The sequence below is a fragment of the Neolamprologus brichardi genome, chromosome 12, assembly GCF_056152115.1.
Source record: "Neolamprologus brichardi isolate AB-2024 chromosome 12, ASM5615211v1, whole genome shotgun sequence".
Taxonomy (NCBI): domain Eukaryota; kingdom Metazoa; phylum Chordata; class Actinopteri; order Cichliformes; family Cichlidae; genus Neolamprologus; species Neolamprologus brichardi.
In genome coordinates, this window is record NC_142115.1 from 1,203,643 (window position 1) to 1,220,230 (window position 16,588).

General features: G+C 41.1%; 1 protein-coding gene across 1 annotated transcript in view; it reads left to right on the forward strand.

The window, feature by feature from the left end:
* Nucleotides 1-1,144: 1,144 nt before the first annotated feature.
* stxbp1b (syntaxin binding protein 1b) overlaps nucleotides 1,145-16,588 on the forward strand; it is a 35,743-nt gene continuing 20,299 nt past the window's right edge. Inside the window, exons 1-5 of the mRNA XM_087848858.1 lie at nucleotides 1,145-1,285; nucleotides 10,734-10,783; nucleotides 10,905-10,986; nucleotides 14,695-14,771; nucleotides 15,172-15,250. Of these exons, the coding sequence (XP_087704984.1) occupies nucleotides 1,249-1,285; nucleotides 10,734-10,783; nucleotides 10,905-10,986; nucleotides 14,695-14,771; nucleotides 15,172-15,250 (325 nt within the window). The 5' untranslated portion in view covers nucleotides 1,145-1,248. The remainder of the gene's footprint in view (nucleotides 1,286-10,733; nucleotides 10,784-10,904; nucleotides 10,987-14,694; nucleotides 14,772-15,171; nucleotides 15,251-16,588) is intronic.

Below are 16,588 nucleotides of genomic sequence, written 5' to 3' on the forward strand. Positions count from 1 at the left end.
TGTGTACTTGAACACTAAAGTGGCCCTCCAATGAGACGACAGTGCCAGCAGCGGCCCACAGCTCATTTGAGATCCCTGATTTTAGACTTTATTTTTTCACTACACCAACAATTGATCTTATCTTATATAAACACGTTTCGAAAAATCTGAAACAACATCACAGCAATACTGGAACAGCTACATTACTGAAGGTGAGTGAAACAAATAAATAATAAAGAATGTCATAAAATTATTTGTTTTTCAAAATAAAACATTTTACTCTGCTTTGTCCTTCCGGCTCACATTTGTGGATATTTGAACTCACAAATTAAATGTATATTCTGCAGCATCTCTATTCCGCGTAACTCTGCACTGAGCACGCGTGGGAGCGTTGACTTGTCTTCTGCTGCCCTCGCGTGGACACCAAACTGAAAAGTCATCGTTTTCTAGAAGCGTCTAAGTGCGCCATCGTACCATAATCATCTCAGTAACTCTTGATGTACATTAGATATAAACTCACACTATATATACCTAAGACTGATTTATTATCCCCGATCCATTATTTCATTTTTATGTAAGGGCTCATAACGGCGCGGACGAGGCTTTGCAGAGTTTCAAAATAAAAGTACTTAAATTTTTTTAGTCAATTTAGGGACAAAACTTGACCTGATAATCTAGAGTTTTTTTTAATCCACAAGTAAAACACCTACTTTACATTTTTCATAATAATAATAATAATAATAATAATAATAATATATTGCCTGGTGTGCAGTATAACCCCTTTAAGTCAAAAGTAACAGATTACAGTTATGTTGCAGTTCAGTGCAGCGAACTTCAGCGTTTTCTGCTCGTCACATCTTTTTGACTCTTTCCATGTTAGTTTCACTCCTGTAAGCTATTTGGTGGCGCAAACTAGAGCTCACAGGATATCACATTTTCAGTTTACTTTATTCTACTTATTCCAAAATCTAGAATGAAGGAGGAGTTGTCGATATGTATTAGTTGACTTACTTTAGAGCACTTGCTATTCAGTATTTTGTTAAAGGGAAACCAGGAAACCAGCTCGCCTGCATGATTTGACTTGAACCCTCAGGAGAGGTTCTCTCTCTCTCTCCCGTTTAGCCTGCTTTGCTATGCTCGCCTAACTGGCGGCTTTTATTTTGAATTTAACTGGAACGACTGGGTGTTACTTACTGTGATGAGCTTTACAGTGGTAATAGCTCCACTCGGTTTTCTTTGGAGAGCAGGACGCGCACTGACGGGATCATCATGGCACCGCTGGGACTAAAAGCCATCGTTGGAGAAAGTAAGATTTTTTATTCTTATTTAATTCTTATTTTTATTCTGATTGTTGTTGTAACGCGGGGCCGAGCTGCTCCTTACTTTTTATTAATGAAATGTTGGTGCGCTAAGACGCACGGGATCACTGGAGCAAAGCATCTGAAGTGTCGCAGGCAGTGAATTAATTGCACTATTCTCCGGTGTTCTGCTGAATTCTGCCGTTGTTGCGCGTTATTGTGTTGTCAGTGTGAAAGCATGGAGCCCAGGTCCGATGTAAATCCGGTCGCGCTAATCTTTGTGCGGATTAAATGCTTTGACATAATTCTCTGGGGAAGACCAGAGGTGGAGGAGGACAGATCCGACTCTGGCTGCCTCAATAACCGAAGAAGCCTTAGTTTGTACTGCCCTCACTATCACAGACATGTTTTTTCCCCTCGTGCATTGATTCCACGGTAGTTGTATGCACAGTTTGGTAATTCCAGACTGTGCATACAACGGATTTTCGATTTGTGTTAGTTGCGCTTGATGAATCGCACCAGCGCATCTTTAGACTTGCAAAAACAGCACGTACCCAAACGGCTAAAGGGAGGTTCAGTGAACTTGGCAGTGATGCGCCTTTACTAACTGATTGAGTAACCATATTAATTAAATTAGTTACAACCTATCAAGTCTTTGGATCGTGACTGTGCAAGTTATTGAAATAGTGTCACAATTTAAATACATGTTAGCAGTGACAGTACACGGTCTGATATTTACTCTGGACCAGTATAACAGCTCTCTGCAGATCATATTTCCATTTAAAGGCAGAGATTTAGGCCATTTAAAGGATGTTGAAGAAATTCATCAAACAAAATCCGACAGTTGCTGTCAAACAGTCGTGTTGTTTAGATTGTGATGGAAATGTGACAGCTATGCTGGAAAACAACTGAATATCAAGTGTTATTTAAAAACAAAATCACAAGGTAACAATCACTGCAAGAAGTGCTCAGAAAAATACTGATGCAATACTGTAAAGTACTTAAATCCTAAGAAAAGTCGTAGGATGAAAGCACAAAGACTCGTCCCTGCTCTCATGAGCATCTCCTGAGGATGTTTCATTCGGTGCTTATTCCATGTTTTAAACCTTGAAATCTATGCAGAGAATTAGACAACTGTAACTGTAACGCTCACAGAGAAAATAATGGTAACATTGAGCTGCATAATTATTGTTGATTTCAGTTGATGGTTAATGCACACATGCTTCAACAGAAGGAAACAAAGTATTCACATTACAGTGCATTCATGCTCTCATCTGAGAATGAGTCATGAGTCCAGAAACTTCCAGGTGAATCTGAGCAGTGAAGGGTCACATCAGGATGAACGATAGTGAGACTGTGATGTCAGAGGGACAACAGGTCATCTGTCTCATTCTGTCTGTGGACCAAAGTCATGACCATAGATGAGGGATTTAGTTTATGTTGCCCAAACATCCAAACGTTGTCTCTCATGAACTCATTGTGCAACATGATGACAGTGTTTGTCAGGAAACAGGAGGTTAAAATCCTGCGAATCCATGTGGGTAGGAGAGCGAGAACTGAAGCAACAGCCGACTGTGCTGCTCGTCAGGCGGTGCTCCGTTCTTCAGGCACTTACAGCTAATCCAGTGACTAATAGGATAAACAGGACTATTCACTGACTTCACTGTAGTGTCTCTGACAATAGCTTTCCTCGTCATGTAGCTTGGTCCACCTGACAAAGGTGTATCGGCTCATTGAGGTGTTGTGTAACAAATAATGTGCCTAAATCGATCATTTACAGCCTCACTGTGTGTCTGTCACTGCAATGTGCTCATGTCAGCTGAACAGCAGCTCTTCAAGCTTAATGACACCTTTGGGAGGATGATATGTAGACTTATTCTGGAGAGCAAGTGTTTGTGTTTATCAGTGTGTGTGTGTGCACTGATGCAGCCATGTATGCTGCTTTCCTGTGATGTCACGTCCGCTGACACAACCTAGAAATAGCTGTGGGCAGTAGGGAGTAGTGGATGGGTAAGAGGATTGGGAGCAGATTAGAGGCAACAATTGCAGTGGGCCTGTCTGTGCTCATTCTCACATCCTGCACATGTGCTTAAATCCCCAATAAGGGAAACCTTCACACATTTTAACAGAATATTGGGAAATACTAGATTTGCTTTGCTTAAAAAACAAGAAAAAAGAATGAACTGATATCTTTTAGAAATGTCTCTTTGTGTTACTCTCTCTGAAAACAGTATTTTCCTTCCTAGTTCTCTAGTTTTTCTTCATAATGAAATGTTTTAAATTGTCAAACATTAGATTTTAATACCAGACAAAAACAAACTGAGCAAAGAAGAAAACTAAACTTTCACAGAACCTGAATCCAAAGATTAACAAACATACAAAACTAGAAAGACTATTGAACTCAAACCCGGGGACAGCTGTGCCAGAAGCTTGGACACGCATGATTCACCAAATGTAACCAGTCGTTCTTCAGTTGTTGGACCGCCCGTATTGTTGGTCTGCAAATATGGAAATAACTTTGAAGTCTAATCAGTGTATTGTTCATACATGTTGCAGTGCTGTTATTTTCTATTTTATGGTTAAATTGTTATAATTTGTAACTAAAATTAGACACAAGCTCTGAAAGAGGATTTATGTTAGAAATCTGACGTCCACACAGCCAAACACGTAAAATCACTGACGTCAGTTCAGCGCTCACATTTCTGTCTCCTGAGCTGTGACCGTTTTGAAAGTTCAAACCTGATTCAAACAGATTCACTGTCATGCATCTATCAGCGTGAGTGTTTGCATGATAATCAAAATGCTGTTTTATGGCTTGGAGCAAAACGTGCTTTGACTGCTCAGAGTTGAAAAGTCCAATAAAAGTATCCAAAGCACATTAACCAATCAGGTGAGGGGACAGGTGGCTGCACACATGTCAGCAGCATCCTCGTAGTGAATGCAGTGAAATAATAAGTCTGATGTCAAATGAATAGTTTCTGATTTTACCTGATACAAGAGTATTAAAAATCTTCTGACGAGAGCAAAATAAAAGCATCTGTGATGCCTGAATGTAACTAAAGTTCAGCATTGAATGGCTCCTCGCATTATTGCTGAGGTGGCAGCAGCACGTCTGTGACCATGTTTGTGTGTTTCTCAAAGATGAGATTAGAGTGGAAAATTACCCCCAACTGATTTTACATGTATACATGAAAGACCTGTAGAGGACTGATGCCCGATGCAGCTTTTCTGGACCAATAATAACAGTTTTTCTTTCATCTTAGTTTAACTTCAGCACATTTGCACACATCTGTTAGACAGTGTATAGAGTGGGGAAGGTTAGCTCAATCAGTGGCTCTCACTGGAATGCAGAGCTGCCATCAGTACAGCAGTCTTATTCAATTCAATTTTATTTATATAGCGCCAAATCACAACAAAAGTCGCCTCAAGGCGCTTCATAGATACAGAAAAAAACCCAACAATCATATGACCCCCTATGAGCAGCACTTTGGCGACAGTGGGAAGGAAAAACTCCCTTTTAACAGGAAGAAACCTCCAGCAGAACCAGGCTCAGGGAGGGGCGGGGCCATCTGCTGTGATTGGTTGGGGTGAGAGAAGGAAGACAGGATAAAGACATGCTGTGGAAGAGAGACAGAGGTTAATAACAGATATGATTCAATGCAGAGAGGTCTGTTAACACATAGTGAGTGAGAAAGGTGACTGGAAAGGAAAAACTCAATGCATCATGGGAATCCCCGGCAGCCTACGTCTATTGCAGCATAACTAAGGGAGGATTCAGGGTCACCTGGTCCAGCCCTAACTATATGCTTTAGCAAAAAGGAAAGTTTGAAGCCTAATCTTGAAAGTAGAGATAGTGTCTGTCTCCTGAATCCAAACTGGAAGCTGGTTCCACAGAAGAGGGGCCTGAAAACTGAAGGCTCTGCCTCCCATTCTACTTTTAAATACTCTAGGAACATATTAAATGTCATATGCCAGTATAATGTGACCTATGGTAGCAAATACAGTATAGACCTCTGGGGGACTCCGCTGCAGAATATGGAAAAACATACAAAATATGATTTAAACGACTGCAGAGCTGTCGTAGATATACCGACCCAGTGCTACAGCCTCTCTATGAAACTGCAATGATCCACTATATTAAATGCTACACTTGGGTCACACAGTACAGAACGTTCATCAGTATTGCTCCAACACAGCGAGCTATGATATCACCCTAACAAACTGTCCAAACCCTGACTGACATGTTGTTCTGACTGCATGTTTCAGAAGGCTGAAGACAGCTATAACAGATAAGATAAGATAAGATAAGATAAGATAAGATAACCTTTATTAGTCCCACACGTGGGAAATTTGTTTTGTCACAGCAGGAAGTGGACAGTGCAAAAGTTATGAAGCAAAAATTAGAATACAATAAGAATAATAGACAGTACACAACTGTACAGAATAAAATAGAATAAAATATACAATAGGATAAAAATAGAATACAAATGCTATATACAACTGAGTAAAAATACAACGTTGTCAGAAAAGAGGTCACATGTGGACTGTCATCGTAGCAGTTAGTAGAATCTGAGAAGCAAGCATGAAAACATCACAGAGAAGTTGTGGGAAAATATTATCAATAAAACAATCAAGAGTTAGAACTTTTCATTTGATTTGATTCATTTTATTCTTTAAAAAAGTTTAGAAACTTGAATCTTAATGTGATCATCAAAGCTTTCATCTCTTGGTGATGTATGTGATGATGATTCATCTTCATCCATCTAGTCTGCAGGATTGTCTTTATTGATCCAGGCCACCAACAAGCACCACATGTCTGCTTTACCTTAAAAGCTACAGGAACCTGGAGTGGACATGCAAAGAAGGTTAAAATTATTCTCTAGTCTTTCCTGAGATAGAAGCAACATTTGTGAAAATGTTTCTCACTGAGAAAGCTCCCGCTTGTTTACTTGGAAACATGATATCAAATAAAATACTGAATTGTTCTGATACAAATAAATAAATTTAATATGAGCTCATTAACACTGAAGAATGTCCACAGTTATGTGTAAGCCCAGTAACATGCTTTATAAAATCATGTTAATTTATTATACCGAGGAGCTGTGAGACAAATCATTCTGAGTGTCAACATTAAGATTAAAATCCTGATCAATCACGCCGGCAGCTGCTAAAATAAAACCAATTCTGCCACAGCAGCTTTGAGACAGTGACCCAGGCCTTTGTTAGCACTCAGCTGGATTACTGTGCTTCATAAAGGGGTCAGTGCTTCACAGGTTACTCGTCTACAGAGGAGGCAAAACGCTGCAGCTCGTCTTTTAACTGGAACTCGCAAGTTTGAGCACATTTCTATTTCATTTATTTGCTTTTAAAGCTCTCCGTGGCCTCGCCCCATGTTGTCTCTCTGAGCTGCTACAGCCTCATACACCCGCTCTGTCAGGTCAGCTGATCAGCTGCTCCTGCATGGACTGGGCGTAAGCTTAGAGGAGATCCTGCTTCTGCTGTAGCAGCTCCCAAACTGTGGAACGAGCTTCCTTTAGAGACGGCTTCTTCTCTGCCTGTTTTTAAATCACTCCGGAAAACCCAGCTCTTCACCCTGACCTTTGACACCACGTCAGATGTTGGTGTTTAGTTTAGTTTAGTTGATTCTATGTTGGGCTGTTTTAATTTTAATTCATTATGTGTTTTATTTCTTTGTTGTTTTATTTTATTTACTGTACAGCACTTTGGTCCTGTGCGGGCTATTTTAAAGCACTTCATAAATAAAGCACTTTATAAAGTGCTTGGATTACTTAAAAGAAACAAAGAAGGTAAGAAAACAACAAGCAGATGGTGTCAGTAACAGCGGTCTCTCTGCTGTGACACCAGCAATGCTTTTGTTTTGCCAACATGCAGAGATAGATTATTGTCCTTGCACCAAAGTGCCAGCTGTTGCACCTCCTCTCTGTAAGCAGCAGCACCATCGTCCCAGCGCTCTGGTGTCATCTGCAAACTTGATAATGTCGTTTTTGTTGGAGCTGGAGGTGCATTTGTGGGGCAGCAGCGTGAAGAGTAGCGGTCTCAGCACACGTGCCTGCAGGGTGGGAGGGGGCTGTGCTCTCTGGGGTCGGTGAGAAGGTCCAGGATCCAGTTGCAGTGGATGTGTCGAGCAGGTCAGGCTTGCTGATCAGCTGTTGGTGAATGAGGGTGTTGAATGCTGAGCTACGTGGGCGTTACGTTGATCCAGGTGGAGTGCCAGTGAGATCGCACCGTCTGTTGATTTGCTTTGACTGGTGTGCAAACTGTAGCTGGTTCTTGATGTAAGTCAGGACTAGTCGCTCGAAGCGCTTCATGATGATTGGAGGAAGTGTTGGTGGGCGGCAGCCTTTGAGCTCCGAGGCTGCAGCTGTCTGTGACACCACAGCTCGGCTCAGGGCAGTGGTTCTTCAAGTTCAGACAGGTGGGGCGCAAGTTATCCGGTCGTTAAGTCTGACGTCACTAGCCGTGTCTGGGCCTAAACTCTGCTGCAGGTCCATATATCAAACGATCACTATGGCATTACTGAGAGTTAAAAACTGTCTAAAGTCTTTCATCTTTAATAAAATGATCAGCGTTCTGCTCTACCAGGTGTAACAACTGAGTTTAACATCCATGAAAACGGAATTTATGACATTTAACGGAGTTAGAAGTTAGCAGGAAGTTAGCTCGCTAGCTTCTATCTAAATACAATATAGCATGTCCTGACTGCGGGGTTTTGGAAACAAATTCAAACGTACAGCTCTGTTATCACTTCCAACATAAATGAAGACAGAAAACTAAACAGCAGTGACGTTTGTAGGGTTACTGAAGTTTGGCTAGCTGGTATATAATGATGTGCTACGTGACCGCTAGCAACACAGCTATGTTAGCATAGCATAAACAAGCTAACTTTTTTTCCACTCGATAAAAGTTAACGTGAGTGTTCTCGGTGGTCAGGAACAAATGTAATCACATGGCAGGATGCTGTAAAAGGACCAAACTTCAGCAGGAGAACAACTGAGATAATCCATCCACAATACGAGGTTAGTCATTCATATACTGCTGCATGGGCTGGGCTGTAGTTACATCCTAAGGTTTTAAAAACTGAGCTTAAATAAATGATTAGCGGTAATAAAAGCTGAGGGAGGTCAACAGTGATCACTGACTGTTTTAGGAGCTTTTTGAGATTAAATAGAAGAAAATACAAAACATTAAACATGTTAACAACACAAAAGCATATTAAACGCAGACTACTTTAGGCCCGGAAGTGGGATTCGTCACGTCATCACTTAACAACCGGATAGTGAGGATTGGGAGGAGTTATTCGGAGAGTTTGCCAAAAGAAAATGGAAACGCCACAAGGAAGCATAGTTAGCCCGTTTTCACTGCCGATAAATGATGTGTTTAAGAACACAGAGGGTGGGATGGGGTTTTCACTTTCTGCAGACGATGGGGCGATGTGGGCAAGAGGACGACGGTTAGACTTTTTGGTAAAGAAAGTACAGGCGGCAATCACAGATCATATAAATGGGGTTTAAATTCTCAGCTGATAAAACTAAAATAATGGTTTCTACAAGAAACAGAGTTGGTGTTGACATCAGGGTCAGGTTATATGGACAAGCATTAGAAAGGGTAAAACAATTTAAGTGTTTGGGGTTGTGGTTTGATGAAAGGGTGACATGGACATGCTTAGTGGGAACTGACTGTGGGGCTGATAGGAAATCTTTAAAAGCTTTATATTCTGGGCTGATTAGGTCAGTATTGGATTATGGGTGTGTAGTATATAATTCTGCTGCCAGAACAAGTTGGTTAGTATCCAATATCAGGCGCTAAGACTTTGCTCAGGTGCATTCAAAACAACATCTGCAACAGCTGTGCAGGTAGAAATGCCATTACAAATAAGAAGAGAGCAACTGACATTGAATTACTGGGCAGGTTTACAAGGACATGGTCAGGATCATCCAACAAAAACTGTTTTCTAACCGTGCTGAGTAAAAGAGAAAACGCAATTGAAGAGCTTTGGGTGGACAGTGGGACAGGAAGCAGCTGAACTTAATCTGGACAAGATCAACATGTCAAACAGCACCGTTGCCTACAATACCACCATGGATGCTCCCTGATGCAGGTGCAGATTTCATATTGTTAAACAAAAAGAACAAGGAGAGGGGGTTTCTCTTAAATTCACATACGGCGCAGGAATATATTAATCAGCATTATAGTCAAAATCTACACAGATGCATCAAAGAATACAGCCAACCAACGCGGGATAGCCTTTATAGTTCCTGAATTTAATATCAAGGTGGGGAAAAGAATCAGTGACGATTTATCAGTGTACACAGGAGAAATGGTTTCAGTATTGTTAGCAGTCCAGTGGACTGAAGAAACAAAACCACTAAGTTCTGAGATATGTTCAGACTCGAGCTCATCACCGGCCAGTCTGCAGACTGTCACTCAGACTGCAGACTGACATTCTGATAGAGATCCAGCAAACATGTTCAGACTTGTTATGATGGGGCTCATGGTCACGTTCTTATGGGTACCAGCGCATCATGGAGTTAAAGTCACAACGAGGAGACCGATGGTAGATATTAGTGTGAGTAGGACGGAGCTCAAGAGTAGAATATGATGCAAAATGAAGGAAAGGTGGCAGAAGCAATGGGAGGAGGAGAGGAAAGGGCGATGGTTTTATAAAATCCAAAGGAAAGTGGAGTACAGGCCGAAACAGGAGAGAGGAGACGATTATACCTCGACTGAGATTCAGACACACTCCTGCTAACTTCTAACTCCGTTAAATGTAATGAATTCTGTTTTCATGGATGCCTGGATGCTAAACGTAATTGTTACACCTGGTAAAGCAGCAATGCTGATCGTTTTATTAAAGATGAAAGAATTTAGGCAGTTATTAACTCTCAGTGACGCTGCAGTGTTCGTTTGACTTTGGGACCTGAACGATCTGACGGACAAACACCAAACCAGTTCCACATCACTGAAGTGGCACCATTTTTACAAACCTATTCTGGTTCATCCGTTTCACTCAACGATCCGCTTTCTCCATTCTCATTCTCCGTTGCCGCCATGCTTTTTCGGCCATGTGTGTATGAAAACAAAGGCGCTGCGCATGCGGGTTTTACCCATATTCTATCGCGATGTTTCATTTTCTTATCGTTGCCTAACATTGTACCGGTATTACCGTGAACGCTATAATATGTCGTAGTCACAATGGAACTGTAGGCTGGAAATGTTCAATTTCAGTTCAGCTGTTTTTTTTTATTTAGCAACAACAGCCGAACACTTAATAAACTGGATGAGGCAGCAGATTTTCTAGGTTTGCACAAACTAGTCTGTTAGTTATTAAGACTGGAATATCAAAAATGGGCAACTGGCAGATTTATGACCTGATGTGTGAAAATGCTCCAACTCTTGATTGAACTTTACAATATACACAAAATATTTTGTTTACAGAGGTAATGAACAACGTCATCAAGAAGGCAAGAGAAAAAGGAAAATGGAAGGTAATTGTCATTAACATCATTATTCATACGAAGTTGGATATCTGTGATTCAAAGATAAACAAAGACATTCATTAAATGTCAGATATAGTAGTTTCCTTTGCTGTGTGTGATTTTATTATAGGTTTTGGTGGTGGACAAGCTGAGCATGAGGATGGTGTCCTCCTGCTGTAAGATGACAGACATCATGTCTGAGGGAATCACTAGTAAGTACTACCAACCCAGCCACGCCCAGCTCACTTCACCTGTAGCTGTGTAGTTAGTTTAATCTGCTTTAAATAAATCAAATTTAACTCTAATTTCTAATTAAGTTAAATGTATCCAGCAGTGTTTACAGTGTGAAAATATTTCTATATTTATTTATTTTTTTACAAGGTAATTGAAATATTAGAAAAGGATAAGATCAGCTGTGTGGTTCCTCGGTCGTTGATCCAGAGTTTAGTTTATTTTCCTCTGTTCTCAGTTTAATGTTTCTTATTGATTTCCAGTGTTCTTGTAATTATGTTGTGAATTACATGCTGGAGCTCAATGTTTGTAGTTGTGATCTAGTCCCAGAGTTTGACTTCATGTTTCTTTTAGCAGTCTGTTGAATACCGGCTGTTTGCCTGGTGTACGTGTTCACATGTTTTGTTGTTTCCTGTCTTACTTTCCAATCCATCAGTCATGTGTAGGGATGGGTATCGTTTAGGTTTTATCTGATACCGGTGCCAAACCGGTACTTTTGAAACGGTGCCGGTGCTTAACCTCTTAAGCCCCAACGCCCCCTGATACGGGGGCAAAAGGCAGGAGATCAGTTTGGCTTGGGGCTTAAGAGGTTAAACGGTGCTCAAACCGGTGCTTAAAGAATGGAGAACACAAAATTGGTCCAAAAACCTCTCATGTTCAGCTGTTTTTTTGTAAAAAGATAACAATGTTAGCCTTTTCTGCAGCTATGGGGCATATATGGTATCACTCTTGGCTGGAAGCAGCTTAAACAATGGAAAAAACACCAACTTTGTCCAAAAACCTCTCATGTTTAACTGTTTTCCACTTTTTCTTTGGTCATTTTAGCCTTTTTGTCCAGGGTGAAGGGAGTATCTGCCATCAAACAAGAAGACAGCCGCATGTAGCTATGATGGTGTTTGCTAGTTCACCTTACATGCATTAATGTAATAACGTGGTTAGCCTACTCAACGTAAATTACACACGAACAACATTAAGCTACTCACGCAGAGAAGAACGGCTGCTGCTGCATCATCATCCTCATCATTTCTGCTACACTGGCAGGGCTAGGGGCCAGGACTCTCCTCTTCGGGTTTTTGGGGGATGTTGCTAACTCCGGGTCCGATAACAGGCACCACACCCGCAGTAGATGTGCTCGGTGTGAGGTCTCGCAGCAAGCTATCAAATACGGCACATTTCTCGGCTTTTAAAAAAACGCTATGCGTCGCCAGGTGTTTCATCAGATTCGAGGTGTTACCTCCTTTGACAGTATCACAGTATCAGCTTAAAGCACTTGTTGCAGCTGCTGAGTTTGCATCTCTTGCTGTGAAGTACAGCCAGACTTTGACCGCTTCGCCTTGGGCATTTTTAATCTGTAGCTCTGCTCTAAAAGAACGAACGTACCTGGACCCGCCTACTATCCTCGGAAACGTAAAATGATTGGCTAGAATCCAAAGTGTATCACAGCTCAGGTACCCAACCCTAGTCATGTGCCAGTTTTACTTCCCCCTTTGTCTTTCGTTAGATTCTGTTCACCTGTTCATTGTCCTCATGTGTGTATTTAAGCCTTTTCTTCAGTTCCTTGTTGCATTCTACCAACACGTGTGTTCCAGTATTGTTTTTCACTTTTGCAAGTTCCAATAAAAAAAGCTGTCTTTTATGAGTTCACCATTTTGAATAAAAGTGTCAGATTAAAGACAGGCTTTGGTATCCGTTCCCACCAGAACATTGCTGACTAAATAGTACTTTGACTGTGAGACACATGGCACCAGGTAGTGACGGTGTGATGAAATCCCTTGAATATGTCGACTTTTTCCAGCCAATTGCTTTGTCAAAAGGCAGATCACACGAAGCTCCGTCCAACAGCTCATTTGGGAGTACTGCTGTGATGATGCTTGTGGGCTACATACCAAACGTAATGATTAGGGATGTTACTGGCCATTAATTTCTTAGTTGACAACTAGTCTAAAATTAAGAAAAACTCAGATGTTAAGTTAAATTTAAGAACCATCCATTTAATGGAAAACGTCAAAACTAATATCAGAGGTGTTTTGGAGAAAGCTAATTTCCACCACTTGTATCCGCGATTTCACTCTAACAGTGTTAACAATAAGATTAGACTAACGAGCTTGGAAAGAAAAGCGTCTGCAGACGTTTCAAGCTTCGTCAGGTCTAATGTCGAGTGGTGGAGAGTCCCAGATTTAAGTCCTGGGGGAGTGTCCCCGAGAGGGGATCCTTTAATCACACGAGTCAGCAGTATTGGGCAAGTTACTTTGAAAAAGTAATTAATTATAGCTACTAGTTACTTCTTCAAAAAAGTAACTGAGTTAGTAACTGAGTTACAAGATTCTAAAAGTAATTAATTATAGTTACTAGTTACTTCTTTAAAAACGTAACTGAGTTAGTAACTGAGTTAGTAACTGAGTTACAAGATTCTAAAAGTAATTAATTACTTGAAAAGTAACTATTGCGTTACTTAAAAAAAGGTTTAACCCTCTGGGGTCCAGGGTATAATTGGCCATTTTTAACTACTTTTGGTTTTACCTACATTTCGCCTTTAAAAACTATTTATTTGCCTTGTTTGGTCTCATCCTTTTCAGCACAACCTCACATCTCTGAATTTACAGTTTTCATTTTGACACACTGTATTAACACAATTGATCTAAAATCAGACAAAACACATAAAGTCAGAGTAGAAAAAGTGATATTTTTACTGTAACAACCACAAACATGTTTAATGAATCATATTTCATAACTTTAAATGCAAATATAAATTGACCATTTTAAAATTATATGTACAACTTCACAGCCTGATACCTGCAGGTCTGACAGCAGCAGGTGTGTCACTCCTGTTTCTACCTGGAGACAGCAGTCGCCTCATTGTTCTGACACACAACACAAAACTGTCCACAACACTACACACTAACTACACAGGACAACATGTCACTCCTAAATCTTCCCCCTCTTCCTAAACAACCAAATATCATGTTGCCATATAATTTTTTTGATTGGTCGACATGGTGCATTTTTCCACCAACACAAAAGGGCCACCTCGACGGGACAAGCCTCAGCTGTGCATCTGCATCTAAAGGTCAAAGGTCACTCTTTCGCGGATGCCAATGCTCACATTTTGGACAGAGAGGACAGATGGTTTGAAAGAGGAGTGAAAGAAGCCATTTATGTCCACTGTGAGTGACCATCTTTGAACAGAGGCGGTGGTTTACGACACCAACTGTCTGCCACGGACCAGAAAACTGTACGATGCAAATTATGCTAGGAACCGGTCCCCATCTCAGACTCAAACACGGCAAACCTCTTCTACCACCTACGCAAGAGTCACTTGAAAGAGTATGGAGAAAGATCACAGATGAGAAGCAACAAAGAGCTGTCAGGTTCTCAAAATAAACCTTAGACTTAAAGGTTAAAACAGGCTTTTCCCCGCAGCACGCCGTGCAAGAAATACTCACAAAGAAAATGGCGGCTGTTACAATGAATAGTTGCACGCATCGGTCAAAACATTAGACTCCAGGTACACGACGCAACAGCTAAAAAAACTTCACGCAAGTCGAGTTGCCCGAGATTCACAGAATTGACAGAAAATGTAAAATTTTTGTGATTATATGTCGTTGTTGGGATGATAAATGTCTTATATTAGGATATGAGACTTTAACCAGCCTGATGAACGCACTGACCTTGCTCTTTATCCACTTCAGTTGTCGAAGATATAACAAAGCGGCGTGAACCTCTGCCCAGCATGGAGGCCATCTACCTGATCACACCCTCAGACGAGGTAAATAAAGCAGTTCCTCTACAGCAGCGGCGTCCAGCTGCTGTCCTGCAGCTTTTAGACGCATCCTTGCTCCGGCACACCTGAATCAAATGGGTGACTTGTTACCAGGCCTTTGTCAAACTTGATAGCTGAAGAGGGAATCCAACCATTGATTCAGCTGGTTGGAGCAGCGATGCATCTAAAAGCTGCAGGACGGCGGCTCTCGAGGACTGCAGCTGGACGCCTCTGCAGCCTCACTATGTGATTTTCTTCATTGCAAATGTTTGTCCATCAAATTAGAAACGACACTTTCCTTTGATTTGAATCTTTTACTGCAATACATTTAGTTTGATGTTTGCTTTCAGTGATATGTAACTTACTCAACAATGAATTATTATTCTGTGCGTCTTTGCTATTTCAGTCTGTCGAGGGTGTGATTGAGGACTTCAGAGACCCTCGGACTCCGAGGTACAAAGCTGCCCACGTCTTCTTCACTGACAGTGAGTAGACCAAAATCACACCCACAACATACACGATTTAGTTTGATTTATATAATTCCAAGTCCTAACACATGTGGTCTCAGGACACTTTATATAACGAGGTTAAGACCATATCAGAATATCCAACACTACTCTCTTTAACTCGAAGCACGTTTACTGTATTTAAAAATCTTCACAGGTGTCTTTGGTTTCTGTATTTTTCATCTGTCAGTATAGTTTTGCAGCTGTTACTGGCTGGATGAGGCTGTGTTGTCTTTCTTTTTTCCATTGGGGGATAAATACAACTGAATAAATGTAACTGAAAGTAAAATATCCTAAAACTCTTTGAGGAGTCACTATGACTAATAAACACCTCTGCTAGTCCAAAATAGTAGATCATACAATACTGAAAACACATTTTAATAAAGTCCAACACGCCACACTGCAGCTGTGCTTTTACACAAGTCACAGTCATTTAACTCGTGCAAATCCACGTGAATTTAGCCTGCATTTCCTTTTCAAAAAAGGAATTTAATTTGAAAACAACAGGAAAAGAGTCTTAATCCAAACTGCATGCTTGATCAGAGTGAGACGACAACAACAGGGGCCCTGAACACATCCTGGTCCCCAAACAGCTACAGATGCTCCACACATGTCTCTATCACAGTATTTCACTGTGTTAAATGACTTTGGTTGTGCTTTTGGCTTTTCTTCCATGCCTTTGGAGTGTTTTAGTTTTTGTGCATGTGTAATGTCTGCCCAGCTTCCACAGCAGCTTGTTGTTTTTCTCCCCTGTGAAAGCTGAAGGAATAAAACTCCTCCACAGCAGCGCAGGCTTTTCTTCCCTTTATCTGCTTCAGTGCTATTTTACTAAGTGAATTATGTTTTTAAAGGCAGACACATTCTCCAAATGTCATGACAGTTTGCACACACAGACACAGGTCTGGTGGAAGTGTGTGTGTGTTTTATTAAACTCAGTGTCCACAGAGCATGAGGGACAACGCGACACTGACTCAGAGAAACACAGGGTTTAAATACACTGGGAAGTAACGAGGGGAATGAGACACAGAAGGAGGGCACAGCTGGGAGAAATCAGGACTGACGAGACAAGCAAAGCAGGACGCATTCACACAAGACACGGACCTTCAAAGTAAAACAGGAAGTATCACACAGAGACACGAACTTGACACGGTGGAGACAGCAACTAAGAAACACAGAGACATAAACCATAAGGTAGGATTCTTAGGACTCGGTTCTTAGAGGACTCTAAGAACCGAAAGACACAGAGGGAAACTCAAACATGCAGACACAGACTTACACAGAACAGAGTGTACACAGAGAAACATGAAGGGCAAGGGA